The 22,490-nt window shown below is 38.2% G+C and overlaps 1 protein-coding gene across 50 annotated transcripts in view; it reads left to right on the plus strand.

The window, feature by feature from the left end:
• The window catches only part of TTN (titin), a 263,454-nt gene that overhangs the window by 31,095 nt on the left and 209,869 nt on the right, over positions 1–22,490 (plus strand). For all 50 annotated transcript variants that reach the window (XM_057503886.1, XM_057503834.1, XM_057503857.1 and 47 more), the window contains 17 exons: positions 89–370; positions 788–1,054; positions 1,152–1,424; positions 1,550–1,813; positions 1,901–2,161; positions 3,141–3,401; positions 4,073–4,336; positions 4,432–4,692; positions 4,809–5,069; positions 5,479–5,739; positions 6,253–6,394; positions 6,477–6,642; positions 7,753–7,984; positions 9,509–9,793; positions 10,028–10,153; positions 14,852–15,040; positions 20,320–20,376. In XM_057503886.1, coding sequence (XP_057359869.1) covers positions 89–370; positions 788–1,054; positions 1,152–1,424; positions 1,550–1,813; positions 1,901–2,161; positions 3,141–3,401; positions 4,073–4,336; positions 4,432–4,692; positions 4,809–5,069; positions 5,479–5,739; positions 6,253–6,394; positions 6,477–6,642; positions 7,753–7,984; positions 9,509–9,793; positions 10,028–10,153; positions 14,852–15,040; positions 20,320–20,376 — 3,852 coding nt within the window. The remainder of the gene's footprint in view (positions 1–88; positions 371–787; positions 1,055–1,151; positions 1,425–1,549; positions 1,814–1,900; positions 2,162–3,140; positions 3,402–4,072; positions 4,337–4,431; positions 4,693–4,808; positions 5,070–5,478; positions 5,740–6,252; positions 6,395–6,476; positions 6,643–7,752; positions 7,985–9,508; positions 9,794–10,027; positions 10,154–14,851; positions 15,041–20,319; positions 20,377–22,490) is intronic.

Consider the following 22,490-nt stretch of genomic DNA (forward strand, 5'->3'; position numbering starts at 1 on the left):
AGTGTATTTCTTCTCTTTCCTCGTTATTCAAATTGTGAACTTAATGTTATATAATGTGGTGGTTATTTTTTTTTCCTTTTTCTTGTAGCCAAGCAATTCATCACTTTCACACAGGAATTACAAGATGTTGTTGCTAAGGAAAAAGACACCATGGCGACCTTTGAATGTGAAACTTCGGAGCCATTTGTCAAAGTGAAATGGTATAAAGACGGTGTGGAAGTTCACACGGGAGATAAATACAGGATGCACTCTGACAGGAAGGTTCATTTCCTCTCCATTCTGACCATCAACACATCTGATGCTGAAGACTACAGCTGTGTACTTGCAGAAGACGAAAATGTAAAAACAACGGCTAAACTTATTGTCGAAGGTAGTAAATAATGACTTCACCTTACTTAAGTTTTAAAGTCAACCTTAGTCTGTAATAAGCTATGCAATTTTCCTTCCATGAAAAGAATTATTTGGGAATTGGATATAAGCTCCATAGCAAGAATCATGAGTTTATACTAATTAAGAGTATTGACAATTTGATTTTTAAAAAGACAAAGTTATTTTCATGTCCTTTTTTAAAACTTTTAATCAAAATATAATTCTGTGCTTTAAAAATAATTTAAACATTAAAATAACTCCTATTCATTGAAATTTTTTTTCTTAGTCCATCAGCAGGTAAACATTAAGAATATTCCTGAGAGTTTGGGAGACATAAGAGATTTACAAGGAGTTTTCTGTATCCAAAGTCTAGATGCATAACCGTTCCAAGGAATTAACTTCTTATCTTATGCTTCAGGTGCAGTTGTTGAGTTTGTGAAAGAACTTCAGGACATAGAGGTTCCAGAATCATTTTCAGGAGAGCTAGAGTGCATTATATCCCCAGAAAATGTTGGAGGCAAATGGTATCACAATGATGTGGAGCTTAAATCCAATGGCAAATACACAATTACATCTCGCCGGGGACGTCAGAACCTCACAGTCAAAGATGTGACCAAAGAGGACCAGGGAGAGTACAGCTTTGTTGTTGACGGCAAAAAGACAACCTGTAAACTAAAGATGAGACGTAAGTCTTCCCAGTCCTGTTGGCCTGCAGTGAGCATCATTATGGTTTTCTGGCAAAAAATGATCATAACATTCTTTTTCTTCCCCATATTTCACAGCCCGCCCCATTGCTATCCTACAAGGACTGAGTGATCAAAAAGTCTGCGAGGGTGACATTGTTCAGCTTGAAGTTAAAGTCTCCTTAGAGAACGTGGAGGGTGTCTGGATGAAAGATGGCCAAGAAGTGCAGCCCAGTGACAGGGTCCACATTGTGATAGACAAACAGTCACACATGCTGCTTATTGAAGACATGACTAAGGAGGATGCTGGAAATTACTCCTTCACCATCCCAGCCCTTGGACTGTCAACCACTGGGCGTGTCTCTGTCTACAGTGAGTGCAACTTACATAGTTTTATGTGTGCACTGTCAAGTGAGGTAGGGAATACTAGTGAGCAGATATTTACAACAAAATTCATATTCATGAATCTTTAATTGTGTGTGTGTGTGGTTTTTCAGGTGTTGATGTAATAACACCTCTGAAGGACGTTAGCGTGATTGAGGGTACCAGGGCGGTGCTCGAATGTAAGGTCTCAGTTCCTGACGTGACCTCGGTTAAATGGTACTTAAACGATGAGCAAATCAAGCCTGATGATCGTGTACAAGCCATTGTCAAAGGCACTAAGCAGCGACTAGTGATTAACCGGACCCACGCTTCAGATGAAGGGCCTTACAAACTGATGGTTGGCAAAGTTGAAACCAGTTGTGATCTCTCTGTAGAAAGTAAGGATTCTTCCATTTAACTTACATTATGGTAAGCATTCTATTTTGCCAGTGTAATAACCAAGCGATTATTTTATTTTTCCCCAGAAATCAAAATCATCAGAGGTCTTCATGACCTTACCTGTACAGAAACCCAAAATGTGGTCTTAGAGGTTGAGCTGTCCCACTCAGGAATTGATGTTTTGTGGAATTTTAAGGACAAGGAAATCAAACCCAGTTCTAAATATAAAATTGAAGCTCATGGAAAAATATATAAGTTGACCATCCTAAATATGATGAAAGATGATGAAGGAGAATATACATTTTATGCAGGAGAAAATATGACATCTGGAAAACTTACCGTGGCAGGTTGGTTACATTTATCATTTAACCTGAGTTCTTATGTGAGGAGTTGTTTTAATTTAAGAGATTATTACCTATTTCCTCCTAAATTCCCACCAGATTCCCACTGCCATGCCTCTGATAATGCTCTTCTTAAAGCTAAGAGCATCCTCAACACTGTCCCCACCAGCCTAATCTCCAAATGTTCTTCCAGACACACCTGCCTCAAATGCTACCTCCTCTATACAGCCTTCCTCAATCTTCCCTTGTGTATAAGATCCTGAACTTTGGCATGTTTAACAGAAATTATGTGTGTTTAAATGTGGGAAAAAAAGAAAAAAACTATGAGTCCCTATGTGATTTCACCCAACATTTTGAAGGACCTACCATAGGCCAGACACCACTAAGAGTACAGGACACAAAAATGAGTAAGACATGATGTTTTTCTTGAGGAATTCACAATTTTGAGAGGGACAGATGTCATCAACTGACTTGCTGAAGGAGTAATTATTCCTGCCAGGGGATGATGGCACTGGAGAAAAACTTCATAGAAGATATGGCATTTGTCATAGTGATGATTTTTAGTATACAGGAACCCTGATCTTATAGACATATTGGTGACTATACATGTTTAGCAATTTTTTTCCAATCATACATCAGATGTATTCCCAGGAAATAATCCTTAGAAGACCAAGTAGAATGCTTTTGAAGAAGGAATTGAGTTAGAGGCCGTCTGTGTGCTAAGCTGCACTTTATGGTTCTTAGGATTCAATACCAAGTTACTTTTCCTTTGCAAAACCTTCCTGATTACAGTATTTTCCCTGGTTATTAGTCATGCATACTTAGAATAAGGGGTTTCTAGGATATGGTAAAAATTATTTTCTTAGACATCTAATAATGTTCAAAACCAGGTTTTAAAATGTGGTATTTTATATGAATTATGCAAAGATCGTTATTGCATAAATATTTTTAAAGGACTCACACATGTACTTCTCTTGTTCCAAAGGGGGGGCCATCTCTAAGCCACTCACAGATCAGACTGTAGCAGAATCCCAGGAAGCTGTGTTTGAGTGTCAAGTTGCCAACCCAGATTCTGAAGGTGAATGGTTGAAGGATGGCAAATACCTACCACTGAGTAACAACATCAGAAGTGAATCTGATGGGCACAAAAGGAGACTTATCATTGCTGCCACCAAATTAGATGACATTGGAGAATACACCTACAAGGTGGCCTCCTCCAAAACGTCTGCTAAACTGAAAGTTGAAGGTCAGTGATACAACAGCAGATTTATCCATTTCAAATCTTATTACATTTGTAACAATTATCTTTTTATTTTTTTTTAATTGAAGTACAGTAGATAGACAATTGGTTTCAGGTGTACAACATAGTGACTCAATGCCCACCACAATAAGTGTAGTTACCCTGTCATACAAAAAATATTATACTATTATTGACAGAAGTTATCATTTTAAAAGTCAAATAGTATAACTATTTTAGATCCCATAATCCTTTATTTCATAAAATTATTATAAACTTCCTTTCTGAGCTATATACCACAAGGTGCAAAATTGCTTATCAAATGTGTTTCTGAGACAATGCCTTAGGTTCCAGCTCTGTGGGCCAGCTAAAATTACATATTCTCATTGTCTCTTCCTTTTTTCACTCTTCTCCAATCACTTATTAAGGCATTAGTATATTGCTATGAAAAATTCATCTCATTCAAGTATACAAAAAATCATTGTACGAGGTACATTTCAAACTGGATCATGAGTTTTCCTAAGTCATCTCAAGGTGTCTTTTAAGAGAGGTGCTGCATAACTGCAAAATTATTGATAACCATTCTTTTGCAAGATGGCCTGGTAGTAATTTTATTCAGAACTTCTTTTACTTGATGATATCATCTTTATTTCCTAAACCAATCATAAATTTGTCTTCAGCTGTCAAAATCAAGAAGACTCTGAAGAATCTCACAGTGACAGAAACCCAGGATGCTGTCTTCAGTATCGAGCTTACGCACCCCAACGTGGACGGCGTCCAGTGGATCAGAAATGGGGTTGTGCTGCAGTCCAGTGACAAGTACGACATCTCAGTCAAAGGAACAGTTTACTCTCTGAGAATTAAAAATTGTTCTATCGTGGATGAATCTGTCTATGGCTTCAAACTTGGAAGGCTAGGTGCCAGTGCAAGACTGCATGTTGAGAGTAAGTTCTACTTCTTAGAAACTCTTAGAAGTAGCCAACTCGTAGTTACCATTAACTTTGCCAGATCACTGAACTGCTTCAACTTTCCTCATTAGCTGTCAAGATCATCAAAAAGCCGAAGGATGTGACAGCCTTGGAAAATGCCACCGTTGCCTTTGAAGTCAGTGTTTCCCATGACACAGTTCCAGTGAAATGGTTCCACAAGAATGTGGAGATTAAGCCGAGTAACAAACACAGACTGATCTCAGAGAGGAAGGTCCACAAACTGATGCTCCAGCATATTTCCCCCTCAGATGCTGGGGAATACACTGCCATGGTGGGGCAATTGGAATGCAAAGCGAAACTATTCGTGGAGAGTAAGTATACCCTGTGGCATTTCCCTAGATGATCATCCTGTATATATTTGTTTGTTGGCCTCATCTGTTTTTCTGAACAAAATATATTAACTGGAGTGCTCTCTGATTTTCCCAAGCTTTACATATTACAAAAACCATGAAAAACATTGAGGTACCTGAGACCAAAACTGCCTCCTTTGAGTGTGAGGTATCCCACTTCAATGTCCCCTCCATGTGGCTGAAGAATGGTGTGGAGATTGAGATGAGTGATAAGTTCAAGATAGTTGTGCAGGGAAAACTCCACCAGCTGCTCATCATGAACACCAGCACAGAGGATGCAGCAGAATACACATTTGTCTGCGGCAATGACCGGGTCAGCGCCACCCTGAAAGTGACCCGTAAGTTAAAAAAAATTACATAGGATATCCAGTAGACTCACTGTTCCTCAATACCCTATACCTTTCCTTCCTAGGCAGTTGATCCACTCAAAAATCCTCGAATGAAATATCTACTGGATGTTCACATTTAGTTAGGCACTAACATCTCCACCTGGATAAAATTTTCTGATTAAAGTACCATTGAAAGGCTATCCATAAAGATGCTCCAGTGTCTACCACTCACTCTCCCTGTTCCTCTGTCATTTGGCACTGTCCTGTAGACAGGTTCCTCAAAGGTGTCACAGCTCATATGTCTGAACTGCAATCACCTTAACAGACATACTAAAAACAAGTTTTCATTCTGCACCTATTATAATCTGCATCATATTGACATGAAGTCTCCCTGGATGTATTTCTTCCCTCTGTGCAGCGATCATGATTACATCCATGCTGAAGGACATCAATGCTGAAGAAAAAGACACTATTACCTTTGAAGTGACAGTGAACTATGAAGGCATCTCTTACAAATGGTTAAAGAATGGTGTGGAAATCAAATCAACTGACAGGTGCCAGATGAGAACTAAGAAGCTCACACACTCATTGAACATAAGGAATGTTCACTTTGGGGATGCTGCTGAGTACACCTTTGTGGCTGGAAAAGCTAGATCAACAGCCACCCTTTATGTGGAAGGTATGGCCTCATAAATGTCATATCCCAAAAAAGTAGCATTAAACACATGGTATAAAGTATTAATCAGTGAATCAATTAATGAATGGCTTAATAAAGGGTGGTATGTCTATGCAATGAAATATTATTCAGCAATAAAAAGGAAATACTGATGCATGCTCCAGAATGGATAAACCTAAAAACTTTATGTTAAGTGAAAGAAGCAAGTCACAAGGGTCCCATTGTATGGCTCCATTTATAGGAAATGTCAGAATATACAAATCTATAGACATAGATTGGCACCTAAGTCCAAGGCAAGATAGTGGGAGGAATCTGAGGGGGTGTCAGCTAGGGGGTACATGGTTTCTTTTGAAGGTAATGAGAATGTTCTGAAATTAATTGTGGTGATTGTTGCACAACTCTAAATATACTGAAAGCCACTGAACTGTATGCTTTAAATGGGTGAAATGTATAGTAGTAAATTATATCTCAACAAACTGTCAGAAAGGTTAATTTTTTTTATATACTGCTTTCTAGCTCGTCATATAGAATTTAGAAAACACATTAAGGACATCAAGATTCTTGAGAAGAAGCGAGCCGTGTTTGAATGTGAAGTTTCTGAACCTGACATCACAGTACAATGGATGAAAGATGGCCAAGAACTGCAGATTGTGGACAGGTCGGCCATTTTTGCTATATTCCAGTAATTCCTGGGTTCCTTTGAGTCCCCAGACTAACTTCAATTTCCATTTCATCCATAGAATAAAGATACAGAAGGAGAAATACGTGCACCGCCTCTTGATCCCATCCACCAGGATGTCTGATGCTGGGCAGTACACGGTGGTGGCAGGAGGCAACATGTCCACAGCTAACCTGTTTGTAGAGGGCAGAGATGTTCGCATCCGAAGTATTAAAAAGGAGGTTCAGGTATTGCCTACATGCTGAATTTTTGGAGGAATTACCAATAACACACAATCCATAGTTTTATATTTTAATTTTATGACCCTTACATTTTCCAACCAATCTTCTGAAGAATGAAATCAGCTGATCCCTACTGGCTTAGACTCTCATGCTAATATCAAGTTAGTCAGTTTCCCCTCACCTAGGGAGTAAGTGTGTCCTTAGCAGCTGTCTAAATATTTTAATTAAAGCATCTGGCAAAACTTCACAACCTAATAAATGGCCACTTGCCAAGCAGCACGAACCAGAAAAGAACTAAAATTTACATTGGGCTGTTTGCACAGCAACTAGAATTGAGGGACTTTGGAACAGGTGGCATTTTCTCAGAAGCCTTCCATCATAGGATGGCTGGTATACAGGAACTGGGCTGGGAGCACTTCCTCTGAAGTCCAGGAGGAAGAACAGTTTGAGCATAGCTGGATTCCTAGCAAGGAGGCTGGCAAACACCTTCGCTCTCTACTCCACGTGCAGAGCTTGTCCTCACGCAGGCCGATCTAGTGGTGGAGATATCGTGTCAAGTAAAATGTCATTTGAGTTCAGATTTATCATATTGCTTATCCAAGGAAAATCATGCTTTGCAGGCCATTGGCCACAGTGAAACGCCTTCAGTGAGGACTCGGGTGACCTGGACATGTCTTCCATCTTTTGTGCAATTCTGAACCTTGATTCCTCACTTTTAAGAATGAGGATAATAGTTCCTACCTATCCCACAAATTTATTGTTCATATTATGTGAAACCAAATGGAATAGTAACTTCAAAGAGCTCTGTCAATAATAAAAAGATGTGAAGTGTCATTATTTCTGCTATTATTAAATAAGAAGCAAACATTTCAGGATGAAATTACTATCTCTTTGGGGCAGCCTCCCTCTTCAGGTATAAGCATGATTCTCTACCAAAGAAGTTTAGGCACTATTCCTCCAAGTATAGGCAGGAAAATTAGAATGTGCTAGAACCAATCAACTTTTTACATCGTAACGTGTAGATTTAGCATGCTCCTCAAATGAGCAGTTTCAGAAATAGGTTAAAACAAAGGAAACCAGGGCTTCAATTCTCTTTTCCTGTTGCCCCATCAACAGGTTATTGAGAAACAACGCGCTGTTGTTGAGTTCGAGGTCAATGAAGACGATGTTGATGCCCACTGGTATAAAGATGGCATTGAAATCAATTTCCAAATTCAAGAACGACACCAATATGTGGTGGAGAGAAGAATCCACCGGATGTTTATATCTGAAACCAGGCATAGTGATGCTGGTGAATACACTTTTGTGGCAGGAAGGAACAGGAGCTCTGTTACTCTCTATGTCAATGGTAGGTAGACATGGTAACATATTTTGTGGATCCATTTGAAATAATCCTCCCCTTTAACTTACTTAAGTTCTGGTAGTTACTCAGCAATTCCTAAAGAACTCATGGTATTCACACGTTTGCAGTTACATATTTTTCATATTATACCTATGAGGAAAATATGGCAATGGTTAAAAGGACTGCTAAGGTGTCATTTCCAGAAAGCACCTAATGGCTAGATCTTTATTTAGTTGGTCAACACTATTGAACATCCACTGTGTGTCAGTTTCACTAGACCCCAAATGGGTTTCTAGACACAGCATTCAGCTATTCTGGTTCTCTGCCCTTCACCCTAACTGCTTAGATACTAGAAGCATTAACAAGAGATAGGGGCATTTCCTATCTCTGGCATGGAGGACCTGGAAGAACCCAAAGGTCCCATTTGAGATGGTGGAAGGCCAGGAGAGGCACAGGCCACATGGAACTAGGTTCTCTCTGCCTCAAGTCCTCAGACCAGGGACTCTTACTTCAGAGGGGGATTCTACATGCTACCAAGTCCTCAGAGGTTTGCCATTAAACAATCCACTTTACTCATTAGAAACCTTAGAGCTGAATTTGAGGCTAGCCTAGATCTTAGACTACCCTAGATGCACAGAGAAAATGGAACCTCCATGCCTGTCCTCATCTTGGGCCACATCTGTCTGAACAGCCCTGAGGCAGATGAAGGAATACTAGGAGTCATCTTGAGGTTCATAAAGATGGTTCACAAACCATATTACTGACATTCCCTTGGTCCCTAAAAGACCAAATAGCTATGGCATCCAGTTACTATTATTTCTAGATTAGTGATGGAGAAAGTAACACACAGAGGAGTAAACGTCTTTTCTGTGAGTGTCAGAAACCAGCCTCACCAAATTCATTTCTCCCCATTTCTGGGTGCTGTGAACTACCCATCACAGCATTAGCAGTATGTTTTAATTAGCTAACAGGAAAACTATGAAAAGTCTATCTAATCACCTTTAACTCATCTGAAATACATCCATTCATTCTTTCACACCTATGGATTGCAACTTCACTGGCACCTGCCTATAAAGAAACGACCATGACATATACACAAATGCCTGCAAAACAAACAAACCTGAATGTGATGAGCCATCTCACCATGTCATCTGTCCAGTGATGTTTAAAAATAGTAGTACATGGAAGTTGTTCTAGCATTCTTTAGGGTACTGTCCATTCCTCCACTCCGACGAGGAAAGGGGTGATCACGTTATATTGAGAAACTCAGCAGTCTCAGCAACCCCACTCCAAAGTTCAAAAGTATCTTTCTAAAACTATTCCCTCTACTTGGGGACAAAATTCCAAATGTTCTCTTCCTTCCTAGCATGAATAATGTTCAAATGTGTTCTCTGACAAGTAAAGAGATCACACTTCCGAAGTTTTGTTTCTGGGCACATGACTGCCTGGCAACTAATTTTGGTAGAGGTTCGTGTGCTGGTCCATGTTTTCACACTTCTTCACGGGCCATTTGTTTTCATTTACTTCCAGCTCCAGAACCACCTGAAGTTCTGCAGGAGCTCCAGCCTGTTACCGTGGGGTCTGGCAAGCCTGCCCGCTTCTGTGCTGTGATATCTGGCCGACCACAGCCCAAAATCTCCTGGTACAAGGAAGAACAGCTGCTTTCCACTGGCTTCAAGTGCAAATTTCTCCACGATGGGCAAGAGTACACTCTCTTGCTGATTGAAGCCTTCCCAGAGGATGCGGCTGTCTATACCTGCGAAGCCAGGAATGACTATGGAGTTGCCACAACCTCAGCCTCACTCTCCGTGGAAGGTAGAAATGCTTTGCTTCTTCTCAGCATAAAGTAAAACCTAAGGCACCAGGTTTTGCATTGTCCCAGTGCACTTAAAAACACAATTTGGAGCTCAGACAAGTTAGCTTGCTGCCCAGCTTTGAAACTTTGCAAATGCTCTGCTGCCTGATAAAGTAAGATAAATTGTCCCACTCCATTCTGTGAGGTCTGTGTGGTGCCTTAATCATGCCAGGTCCTGTGGTCTCTTTCTGTAGTTCCGGAAGTTGTGTCTCCGGATCAGGAAATGCCAGTTTATCCTCCTGCCATCATCACCCCACTTCAGGACACTGTCACTTCTGAAGGACAGCCAGCCCGCTTTCAATGCAGAGTTTCTGGAACAGGTGGGTTTACCAGCAAAGGTATCATTACTAACATTTACAAAGAAAGATGTGAGGAAAAGGTCTCTCACCTTTTCTCCATCACAAACATCTGTCATGCAAGTTTAATACTTGTCTTGTTAAATTAAGAATTAGATTAATGTTTTCCATTACTGGACTGTACAACTAAAAATAGGTAAGGTGGTAAACTTTATGTAACATGTTTTTTTTTACCACCACAACAAAAAATTAGATTAGAAATCTTACCACAATAAAAAAAAGAATGTTTTCCAACATTTTAAACTTCAAGGAGTGTCATGTTCTCATTATTATTGTAGTTGCACTTTAGTTATCTCTACATAAAATATGACAAAACACAGTTATTATTAAATTAATTATAATAACATATGTTGCAAAAGAAGAGTCTGTGTGGATGACATTTGATCTACGGACAGTGCTTGTGTGAAAAGGTATAATCCTTTGGGAGGCGGGATCCTGCAGTGCTCAAAAGTAGGGGCATTATGACCAGAGATGCTGGACTTGAATCTTGGCTCCACTTTGCGATCTTAGGCAAATACAGGATTTCGCTGGTTCTCTTTCCCTCATCACTAGAGTAAGGATAATACTGCATTCATCTTAGAATGTGTATTTCATGAGGGCAGGGATTTTTGTCTTAGTACCTAGAACCTGGTGCCTGAGAACAAATGGCTACTAGAGGGTAAGCTCCATGAGAGCAAGGGTGGATCCTTGTCCTCGCATAGCTCCATACCTAATAGATGCTCAATAAGTAATTGTTCATTGAACAAAAGAATAATTGTTAAATGACTAATACCAATTACTTAGGACTATTATCAGGATTCCATTAGATAATGCATGTTAGCCCAGAGCACAGTGCCCTGTTTTACAGCTGGATTACCGCATAGTAATCCCTCAATCAATTAGCTGTTACAATCTTAGATTGGAGCATGCTTCCCACACACCACCAGTCTCTTCCCCCAGCCCCAGGAGTCTGACCTTGGTAGAGTGAGACAAAATGTTTGGAGCCATTTCAAGCCAATTATTATTGTAGACTGACCTCAGATAGGGACACGGTAAATTAACTTTATCCCCAGTGAAAATCACTCCCTCATTTTCCTGGTGCTTGTGTATGAACACCAAAGGGAAATTCTCAGAGGTTTAGTGTCTCACCAGAACACTCCTAATAAGTGTGATTTGCTTATTATGCTTCTCCTTGTAGTTTACGGCCCAGTCTCTGCATTGCCAAGAGCTGTTTTCCTAAACAAGTCAGTATTTCAGTTGGGCCTCTGTGACCTGACGATTTCCTCCTCTAGGACTGAGGTGCTGGTCTAGAAACCAAATGTTTGATCTTATGAGCATAATTAAAATATAAAGTGTATATAAAGCACCTATAGGTGTGAATGGCAAATGACTGGCGCTCAATACATTAATTTTATTATAGTCACAGAGAGGAATTATATGAACATAAAAGTCTGGTATTGAGTGATCAACACGGACAAATACTAAGGACTTTGAGACTTTAAAGCTTAGTGTTTGAGAAATGCTAAATTAAAAAAAAAAAGACTGATTTGATAATATCCTAGTAACAATAAAGAAAAATGCATTATAATACCAAATTCACTAAAACTACACTAGGTAATTTATTATCCATTCATTGAATTTTTACAGGAAATTTTTCAAATACATATACATATATATAGATCATCTAAAGTAGTAATCTTAACTATAATCATATAGTGCTTTTTAGTTTATGCCATATTATGTTTACCTTTAAGGTGTCACAAAAATACATTTGAAGTCCTCTACAAGACTCCAAAAAGAGGTGATAGAAAGAAAAAATCTTTTCTGTATGACTAATGTTTTTAGATGTTTGAATGGACTTTATAAATTCATGAGATCATTAACTCTCTATATGTGGTAATATTTATACAAATATAGAGGTTTTAGGACCCTCTTGTGAATGTATTTTCTCTGTCACAAAAATTAAATTCATTAAATAAAATGTCTTTTTAAAAGCTTACCAAATCGCAGACTTTCATACGCTGGGACTGGGAGTATTTGCACAACTTTCTCTAACCAAGTATTACCTTAAGTAAGTAAGTGAGCCCTATATTTTACAAATTGGAAAAAAAAAATCATGAGCTTTCAGAAACCCAGCCTCATGTTTTTGTAATTCAGTATGTTGTGTAATCTGGAACATGGTCCTAAGCAATCTGGTGGCGCTTTTGTAAGTGAAAATGCTGTCTGTTGAAGGTCTCTGGTGTCACCTACTGGTAGAAGACCAATTGGAAAAGAAGAATTTTAAAACTTGCAACAAAGCTAGATTTTTGCTAGTGTTTATTCTACAGATAGTGAGTGGGTATCTTTTGTAGGCTTACAGAGGATAGCTAGCTAAGTGAAATGATAAGTAAGTTGTCTATCAATGATGGAAGCATCTATTCAATTTTATTCTACCAACATTTGTGTTCCAGCTATTGAGACATTACACTAGGTGCCAGGGTGCCAGGACCCAGCTCCTGCCCTCCCGAAGCTCAGTGTGTAGGTGAAGAGACACATGTGCACAGCTACAGCCCAAGGCTGTAAGTTCTGTAACCGCGCACATGCCCAGTGCCCTCTGCTGGGAGACAGAGAAAGATGCACAGACTGAGCTTTGGAGAATCAGTAGGATCATTAAGCATAATGGTGTTCTGGGCAGAGACAAGAATGCTTCACGTGCTGGAAACAAGTGGTTTATATATAGTTGGAAAATGATGTAATGAGTGGGAGATTCACTTAGGATTCTAGATTTTACTTGTTTAAATCAAGGAGCCACTGAAGGATCTTTAAGCCCCTAGGTAACATAATGAGGTTTGCTTTTTAGAAACAATACTGTGATCATGAGAGAAGAAATGGACACATGTGGAAAGTGAGGTGAGGTTTGGGACCAGGGAGAGACTATCATAGGGGCTCTGGAATGGGTTGACAGGGCCCTCATCTAGGGAAGTCAGGAGAAAGAAGGGATAGATTGTGGAAGAATTTGGAAGGTACAATGAACACAACTTAGTACCTCAGAACAGTGGAGTGGTGGGCTGAGAAGCAGGGACACTGGGGTGGCCTCACAGACACCATGAGAGGCCAATTTCAGCACAGATTGTAGCAGCCTAGCCAGAAGCACCAAGTCCTTTCCCAAGAGAGGTCTCAGCTTTTAGGAATGCCTGTCCTGCTGCATTCAGCTCACCAAAGGGAGTTGTCAGCAGCAATAAGCAGAGAACCCCATAACAAAACATGCCAAACTCTGCATCCTCCCCTCTCCACTCAGGTTTAACAAACAAATTAAATAGTTGTAGGATACCTGTTAAATTCCATGGTGTTACCATTGTATCACATGGCCCTGTCTTTTGCAAGTTACTGAAGACGTTACTGACCCCTTGTGGTGTTAGCCCTTCTTGCTTTGATGACTGACTTATGCCAGCGGTTTGTAAAGCTCTTTCCTATGTGTATGTCACATAATTCACACAAATGTACACAATGAATACTCATGAATTATTATGCATTCCATTTTGCAAATGAGAAGCCTAGTCCAGAGAGATTAAATGACATGTCTAAGGTCACACAGCTGATAATTGTAGTGTCATGATTCCATTTTCTACCTTCCCTACCTAAGGAAGGGAAAAGATTTGTCATTTTACAAGGAGAACATCTAGCTCATAAACAATACCATCATAGGAAAGAGGGGAGCTTACATAAACCAATATTTGCACTAAAATGCAAAAAAGTGCTGGACAATTAGACTATTAGGAGATCCCCAGGGATGGTATTAAAATAAGGAAGCGATAGAGTGACCACAGTCCACAAACAACATGGCTTTGATTTTGGCTTTTGAAACAAGTAACCAAATTTAAATCCACTCTTGACTTAAAAGGTTATTGTTTCAATGACAGTAAAATATTTTTTAAAGTACACATCACCTTCAATTATAACAACATAATAATGTTATTTTATCCTTGCTTTTGGATTTTTATTTTCTATCATTTTACAATGATTCAAATATTTATGTAGAAATAGCTGGTTTCATTATTATTTATTTTCACTGCTACTTTGAAAAAAAGCCAAATATATCTAAGATGCCCCAAATCCATGACTTCTTTTCAATTTTAAAAACTATTTTTCTGCTGCACTGAGACTTTACAATGTTTGCTGGTTATTGTCAATGAAAAAATAGAGATTTTTTTTTCTTTAGCCTGCAGGGTGTCTATTTTAGACTTTGTGGAATGTTGACCTCAGCTCTCTTTTGACTGATCTTTCTGCCCACCAGAAGTGCGGATTTTTCTCACTTCCTGTCCCAGTAGGCAACCACTATCCTAGAATCAAACCCTTCATGATGTCTGTTTCTCAGGACTATTTTTTCTCAAGGTCAAGTATGTTAAAACCTTGTCCCTATTTCCATAGCATGATATGCAAATGGTTAAAAAGAATATGACTAAAAATGTAAAATTTCAAACACTACATACAACCAGTCATAAGCTGAATTTTTCTAGAATCATGTTTCCTTCTTAAATATGAAAAGAAATATAAATCAGATCTGACTTGTTCAAAATAAAAGTATAATGTTCTTAAGATAGATATGAAATGTAGTCACCCATATAATCAATTCTATGTTTGCAGGAAAGTAAAAATATCCACTTGTGTTTGTGTTTTAAATATCCTTTTTCTTTTGCGATACAGATCTCAAAGTGTCTTGGTACAGCAAAGACAAGAAAATCAAGCCATCTCGGTTCTTTAGAATGACTCAGTTTGAAGACACTTACCAGCTGGAAATTGCTGAGGCTTTTCCAGAAGATGAAGGAACTTACACTTTTGTTGCTAGTAATGCTGTAGGTCAAGTATCAAGCACAGCCAGCTTGAGACTGGAAGGTACAGTAAACAATTTTAAGAGCCATATTTAAGGATGGATCTAATCACACGATGTCAGTAACAATCCTTGAAGATTTATGTACATCACCAATGGCCCTATCATACTCTTTTAATGCAGTGAATGGTTTCCATGTTATCTGCGATGTTTTCACTTTCCATTTATTCCTTATCATTATGGATCACAAGCCATCATTTTTTATTTTGCCTTGCTTTGTCACTGTAACATTTTGTAATGTATTGTATTGCTTTCATCACCAGCTTCCATGCTTCCTGATCAGCATGTATCAGAATGGAGAGGACTATGCTAAAGAATTAGGTGGATTTGTTTTCTCATTTGCTTGGATGAAAATTTTTCAAAATTTATTTGATCTGAGTATTACCATCCCCCACATTATGTTGACACCTAATTCTGGTTTCACAGAAGCTACAGCAGACCATTTCAGGTGTTTACCCCAGCTAGATGTATTCACAGTCAGTCAAAGAATGCGTATGGTAGAGGGGCCCAGTCTTTAGATGGTTTAACATTTCTGTTACTTGGGGCTCCTAAATTGCAATCAGAAACACTTTCTTGGTAGTGTGAGGAGACACTTTGATTCAAAATAAGATAATATTTTTATACATCAGACCATTTTTCCTCACCTTAGTTAATTTACATAGTATTAAGTATATATAAATACATAAGGATGTAGGGAAACTTTTGCTTTTTTCCTTAATTTAAACACTTACTACAATAACTAGGTATTTTCTTAATAATCATTTTAAAGTAGTTTACAAAATAGAATAACTGGCTTTGTGACCAGAGGGAAAAAAATAGAAACAGAAAACAATAATATCTAAGTGCATACTCTGCTACTGCCTTCATGAACAATATTGTGAAGTTATTTAGATTATTTATATTTCAGCCTGTTTGTCTGGAAAATGAAAGTGAACTTGTATGACTTCAAATCAGTAATAGCAAACATTCACAAGGCATTAGGATTGGAGTTGATTTTAGTCCACGATTGAAATTTGCAACAGATCTGTAGACCATTCCAAATGAGCTCTGGTTTCAATGCAGGGTAAGACATTAAAGGTTGGCATGCTTCTTTTCAGGATTTAGCAAAGTTGAAGAAGCTACATCAAACTCCCAATGGCATATCTCTTCATCAGTTTCATTTAAGAAGGAGTCCCTTGGCCAAAAGCCCATCTTCATCCAGCCTCTGTCAAGCCTCAGGGTGCACAGCGGGGAGACAGTCAGATTTCATGCAAGGGTCTCTGGCATTCCCAAGCCAGAAATCCAGTGGTTTCATAACCAGCAGCCAATTCTACCATCAAAAGATGTAGTTTTCCATTATGAAGAGTCCAGAGGCATAGCTTTAATGCTTATAGTTGATGCTTACTCTGAGCATGCTGGGCAGTACTCTTGCAAAGCCGCCAATAGTGCTGGGGAAGCCTCTTGCGCTGCTACACTCACAGTGACTCCAAAAGGTAAAGCCCATCTTGCTTCAAAGATTTTGATTTGCTGCATACCTCCTACTCCCACTGTTACTAATGAAAAGTCTCTGCTGTTTGTCTCATTGCATACTGTGGCCAGTCCATAATTTACTAATAAATTTACACCCCAAAGTTGCCTTAAGTCCTCATTATGGGTTAACCTATGCACTTTAAATTCCACTGAAGTATGTGTTCTGTGCATTACATTCAAAATTATTTTGTTAGGCATCAACTTTGCTTGACATTTTTACTTTTCTAAACAGCATCTGATCACTGCATTATTAATGATCTAGTTACTATATATTGTTTATAAAGCACATGATGGGGTGGGGAAGAGAATCTCTAATAGTTTCAGTGGAAAAATATGAGTTGGGGGAGGAAACTGAGAAAGAAAGAGACAGAGACTGCGGCACTCTGGATAGTTGCAATGACAATAGAAGGAAGAAACCACATACTCTATGGCATTGGCATGAGCCTTCATCATCCATTCATCGCTGGGTCACTAGGAATGACTGTATTTTGTGTGATTCTGACTCCTAGAGCATACTGTATCTGTCATGCTGCTTCCAAGTGACAGTGATATTCATCTTCATCTTCCATGCCATTTCATGTTACTAACCTAGCCAAGTGACTTAGACCTTAATATTCTTTTCTTTTTCTTGTCACTTAATTATACAGTGCAAGCCCTAGCTAGGCAAAGTTCTGGGAAAGATGTTAGAGAGCCCACCAAGTTCCAGACAGTGACAGACTCCTCTTTCACAAAGCAGGAGAGCAAAATATCCCAAAACAAAATTAAGTCATTTCAGGAATCATCCTATGAATATTAGTTCCAGGTTTCTGAAAGTGTATCTCAAAGTTCCACCCATAGTTCCACCAACAGCTGCATCTGTTCAAGACGTAGAGCTGCACCACACCGCATCCCTTTCACAAGCTACGGAAAGCACTGAGCTGTCTGAAAAAGATGCTGAAGAGGCGATGAGTAAGGTGCCAGAGATTCTCCTGCTTCTCCAGGACCTCTCTATAAAGTGCGGCAACACTGCTCAATTCCTCTGAGTTTTAGAAGATGAATCTTCCACTGATGTAAACTGGGCTCATGAAGGTGTGAAGACAGAGGAATCCAAGAGAGTGAAGCAGTTGCAAAATGGAAATATTCAGTTTCTAATCATATGTAATATTCAACTGGTAGACCAGAGATTGTACAGCTGTATTGTATACAATGAGTATGGAGAGAAGACAACGTCAGCAGTACTAAGCACAGAATGTGGTTATTTGATTTTTAATTTTGACTTGCTTCATTTCATCCTCATTGCTTTATGCAGCTTTTCTGCCATGCAAATTGAATCAATGAATATAATAATTAGAATTAGAATATCCCTAACCTAGAACTGTACTCATAAATGACTTATGACAGTCAGCCAAATCGTTGGCCAAACTCATTATGAACATCAACTTTCCAGTCTAGGTTAAACGAAGTTTAACTTTCAAATATCTCAGGAACTTAAAGTTTATTTCACATGTGCTGCTTCTTCTAATTACCTAACAGGCCACCTAGGAAGTGTACCAAAGAAGGTTAAAATGTTAATATTCATCAAGTATTACTTATTGCTGTGCCTGTGTTAATTTTAAATTTGATTGTTTTAATATTAGGAAGCTCAAAAATTCTCAGCTGCCCTTTGTTTTCAGATCTGGAGGTTCTAGCTTTCTTCAAGGAGACTATGAAAAATAGAAAACTGGGCTCTGACTGGACCAAAATCAGTAGTCTAGACATATATCAATTGATGCTGCTTTACAGTCTAAGATGCCCCCAGAACTGTAGAGTTATCTCATGGCAAGATCATAATTATTGTTTCTGTGCTTGATTTGCCACTGTCTGGAAGGGCGTGAATAAATCTGGGCAAAGGATAAGTTCTTCCTACTCTCCACAGACTTCCCTCTTAAAGATTAATGAGAAAATTCCTCTTCAGGGGCTAGAAGCCCATGCTGTGTGTCTGCAGGCAAAGGATCTTCCCTGGGTCCTTCGAGGAAGCTGGTGCAAAAAGTTCAGGTCTCTCCAGGGGCCTGGGGAGAGCTGTGGCCTCAAGTTCTTCCCTGATCTGGCCATACTGTTTTCGAGGTGTTAGAGGTGAGGCAGCTCTCTCCACACTAAATTCTGAAACAGTGTTCATTTAGTGTATCTGCAATCCTTGTTCACCAAAGGAGGGTTTTTTCTTTCTTAATCTGACATTTTGTTCTATAGCTATTTCTGATTATATTTTTGTAGTCTACAAAGAGAATAGCTTAAGAATTAAAGTCTAGTTATACAAAGTAGATGGAAAATTCCAAGAAACTGACCTTCAGTTTCACCACAGCTATTGGTTGACTAGCACCATAATTACACAGAGTGACTATTTATCTGTAGGTGTTGTCTACAAATCATGTAGGTGACAACTATGACAGTTTCTGCAGCAGTATAACTGTGTTGTTCTAAACCTCATGCCATAGAACAGTGCCTGATCATCAGGTTCTCAGAGTGAACTTGAGCTAGACATTTTTGCCCCAGGATTTCCAGTTCATTCCATTCCAATTGATTATATTATGAGTGTTCTTAGAGTATGGGCATTTTTTTTGTTGGAAAGTCCAGACTGCTTTACTTAAAGTTAAAAGATAAGCCACTTTTAAGTATTTGAAGAGTGAAGGACCAGACACAGCTGTCTAATTCTCTAAAATAAGGCCAGTCTTTATTTATGTAGTCATAGGCTACATAGTCATCCACAAAGTCCAAAAAGAAATGTAAAACCCCACAAGTATGTTTGTGTGGAGTTCTTACATGCATATTGAGCATACATCACGTGTTAGTTTTGGGACTAATGTGCCGCTCTTCTCATCCTATTAAAATTCCATTTTTTCTAAATCCAGCATGCATTTCACTCTTACAAACACAGCTAATTTATTCCTTTTCCTAACTTTATTCTCACCTAGCAAAAGAATTGCAAACCAGAGCAGTTACAAAAATTACCCTTGCTTCAGACACTAAAAGAATTAAAACACTCAGAATCAAAAATTCAAACAACCTGTGAAGTAAAGAGAGGATCATCGAAGAAAACATCAAGTTTGCCATTAACTTCATGACAAAGACCACAGGAATGGAGAAGTCAGAAAGTCAAGCATATTGGCCCAGTGGCACACAGCCAAAGAGTAAAAGTGGTACCAGGACACCCATCTTTCTCAAGAAGCTAGCCCAGAGATGATGTGTCTAAAGGCACAGCCTTTTCCTTGTGTAATAAAAAAAAATTGAGTTGAAGATTCTGTTTTGTTCCTTACAATGTAATTGGACTTTGTGTAGTTTAAAGTTTTAAAGGTGGTTCAAATCAAAGGAGTATCTACTAGCAGAAAATGCAGAATTCTGCGGAAAAACTGAGAGTAGCCCTCATCTAGAAGGGCAAATTAGAAAGTGCGTGTTCCTTCTAAATGCAGTTCCATCTCCTAGCAGCTGCTCTGTCAATGAGACATTTAAGAAAAAGAATATTCCTTTAGTTCGTGGGTGACTTTTCTAAAATGCATGTTAAGTCATGGAGGATTTTGGAACTAAAAGTGGAAGTTTAATTGAGAACCTAAAATAAAAATATTTTAAAGTCTTTCTTTCAGCATTGTCAGGTACTTTATCAGCTCATTGATTTGTTTGGCATGGATTTTTTTGTTGCATTTGGGAGAATGTAGTTTTCAATTATTATAACAAAGGGAAAATTGTAATCATATGAATCATGAATTAAGGCAGAGAGTATATAGAATTAATCATTAAAATCTCTTTGTATGTTTTTCCATTTTAGCCCCTGAATCAATTTTGTATGAGGGGATTGAAGAGGAGGTTGAGATGGAGATGAAAGGTATTGTTATACTGAATATGAAATTTAAGTAGAAATTCTGAAGGATTAATAGAATCCTTGAATTGCCTTCTTTCTTTTAGTGTTATTGAGAAAAATGAAATCAATATACAAATATATCTCTTAGAGTATATATTACTATGTTGCATGCCTGATTTAGTATGCTGATGGTTACATGCATTTCACAGTAATTTGTTTTATAGTAATTTAAAATCCTGTATTTAAAATGTATCAGTCATATTCAACTTGATGTTTGTAGCCATTTTCATAGTGTGTATTAGAAAAAGTTGTCATCTTAATGCATGAAATCATGAAATAGATGTTTGATTTCAAATTCACAAAGAGTTACATTGAACAATAGTCAATAACCTAGCTGTTATTCTCAGAATGCAATGTTATGAATGAATTATGATTGAAATGCTACATTATTTAGGATGTGTGAAAACATTACATTCCCATTCTGGTTTACACTTCATTCACATATATCATCTTAACATTGATATGTCTCTTACACTGGCTTGCAGATAGCTACCTTACGTGATCTTTATTGCCTGCTTTTTTTGCATAACATTGTGACTTGATGGCTGTATTAGTTCGAATAAACGCCTTCTCACTTTATTTCAGCTAATTTTTTATGGTTATAGTTCTTGTATATATTTTCTAAATAGTTAATTCTCAAAAATATAATAATTTAAACTACAACCAAAAGGATCAGAAAGGGCGTTTATTCCACTCTCTGCAAGTCAGGTAAGATTTTCCTCTTAGCCATTGAACAAAGAACAAAGTTTTCTTGCTCTCAAAACAAATATGCACAGGAACATGTTATTTTGAAATGCATTTTTGCTTGTTCAAGAAGAAATTTCAGCAGTTTGAAGAAAAGACCAGACAACGAACGATTTTCGTGTCAGAATCTTTTAAACAGAGCATGGTGTTGCGTTTATTCGAACAAATATGGTGAGTGAATTTTTCTATGGATTTGTGAGAATCTGTAGCATGCATTTTATTTCATTTCCTATTTTTCAATTTCATTTATTTTCAACTTCTTCAAATACTGTGGAAAATAGTAAAATGCTTTATAATTTAATTTTTTTTCAGAATTGTCCTCTGAGGGAGAATCTGAACATTCAGAAGGAGATACACGTGATGCCTTTTCAGATTCTGAAAACATAGGCCACAGCTCCATGACTGCTAAGAGATATGCAAGTAGAATATCATCTACAAGCTCCTGGCCTGAATATTTCAAGCCTTCTTTTACCCAAAAACTTACATTTCAGTATGTTTTAGCGGGTGAACCTGTTGTTTTTATGTGTAGATTAATTGCCTGTCCAACTCCAGAAATGACTTGGTTCCATAACAATAGACCTATCCCAACAGGTCTTCGACGAGTCATAAAAACTGAAAGTGATTTACATCATCACTCTTCCAGTTTAGAGGTTAAAAGTGTCCAAAACAGAGATTCTGGAAGTTATAGATTATTAGCAATTAACAGTGAAGGGTCTGCTGAATCAACTGCATCATTGCTTGTTATCCAAAAAGGGCAAGATGAGAAATATTTAGAATTTCTGAAAAGGGCAGAACAAACACATGAAAATGTAGAGGCTCTAGCTGAAAGGAGAGAAGATAGGATAAAGGTTGACCTGAGGTTTACTGGCTCTCCCTTTAACAAAAAACAAGATGTGGAACAAAAGGGAATGCTGCGAACTATACACTTTAAGACAGTAAGTCCTGGCAAGAAAACAGATTTTATGTATGATGAAGAATACTTAGAAAGTAAATCTGACATAAAAGGATGTTTTAATGTAGGTGAAAGTTTCCTGGATGAGGAGACCAAAATGAAGTTGCAACGTTTACGGGAGGCTAGAAAAATGTTAATGGAGAAAAAGAAATTATCCGTGTTAGACATGTCAACTAAAAGAAGCTCAAGAACTCTGAGAAGCAAAGCTAGTGATAAAGGCATTCTGTTCTCTAGAAAGGCAATGGGAAACAGGTCTGTGTCTGATCTAGCTGAAAATAGGGATAAAGTAGATCATTTAACTGAGGGTGTTTTCCAAAAGCCACATGTCCTTCCTAATCAAATAGGTCAAAATGTAGAATCTGAAGAAACTCCCAAAAGCTTT

The sequence above is a fragment of the Manis pentadactyla genome, chromosome 6 (assembly GCF_030020395.1).
Source record: "Manis pentadactyla isolate mManPen7 chromosome 6, mManPen7.hap1, whole genome shotgun sequence".
NCBI lineage: Eukaryota > Metazoa > Chordata > Mammalia > Pholidota > Manidae > Manis > Manis pentadactyla.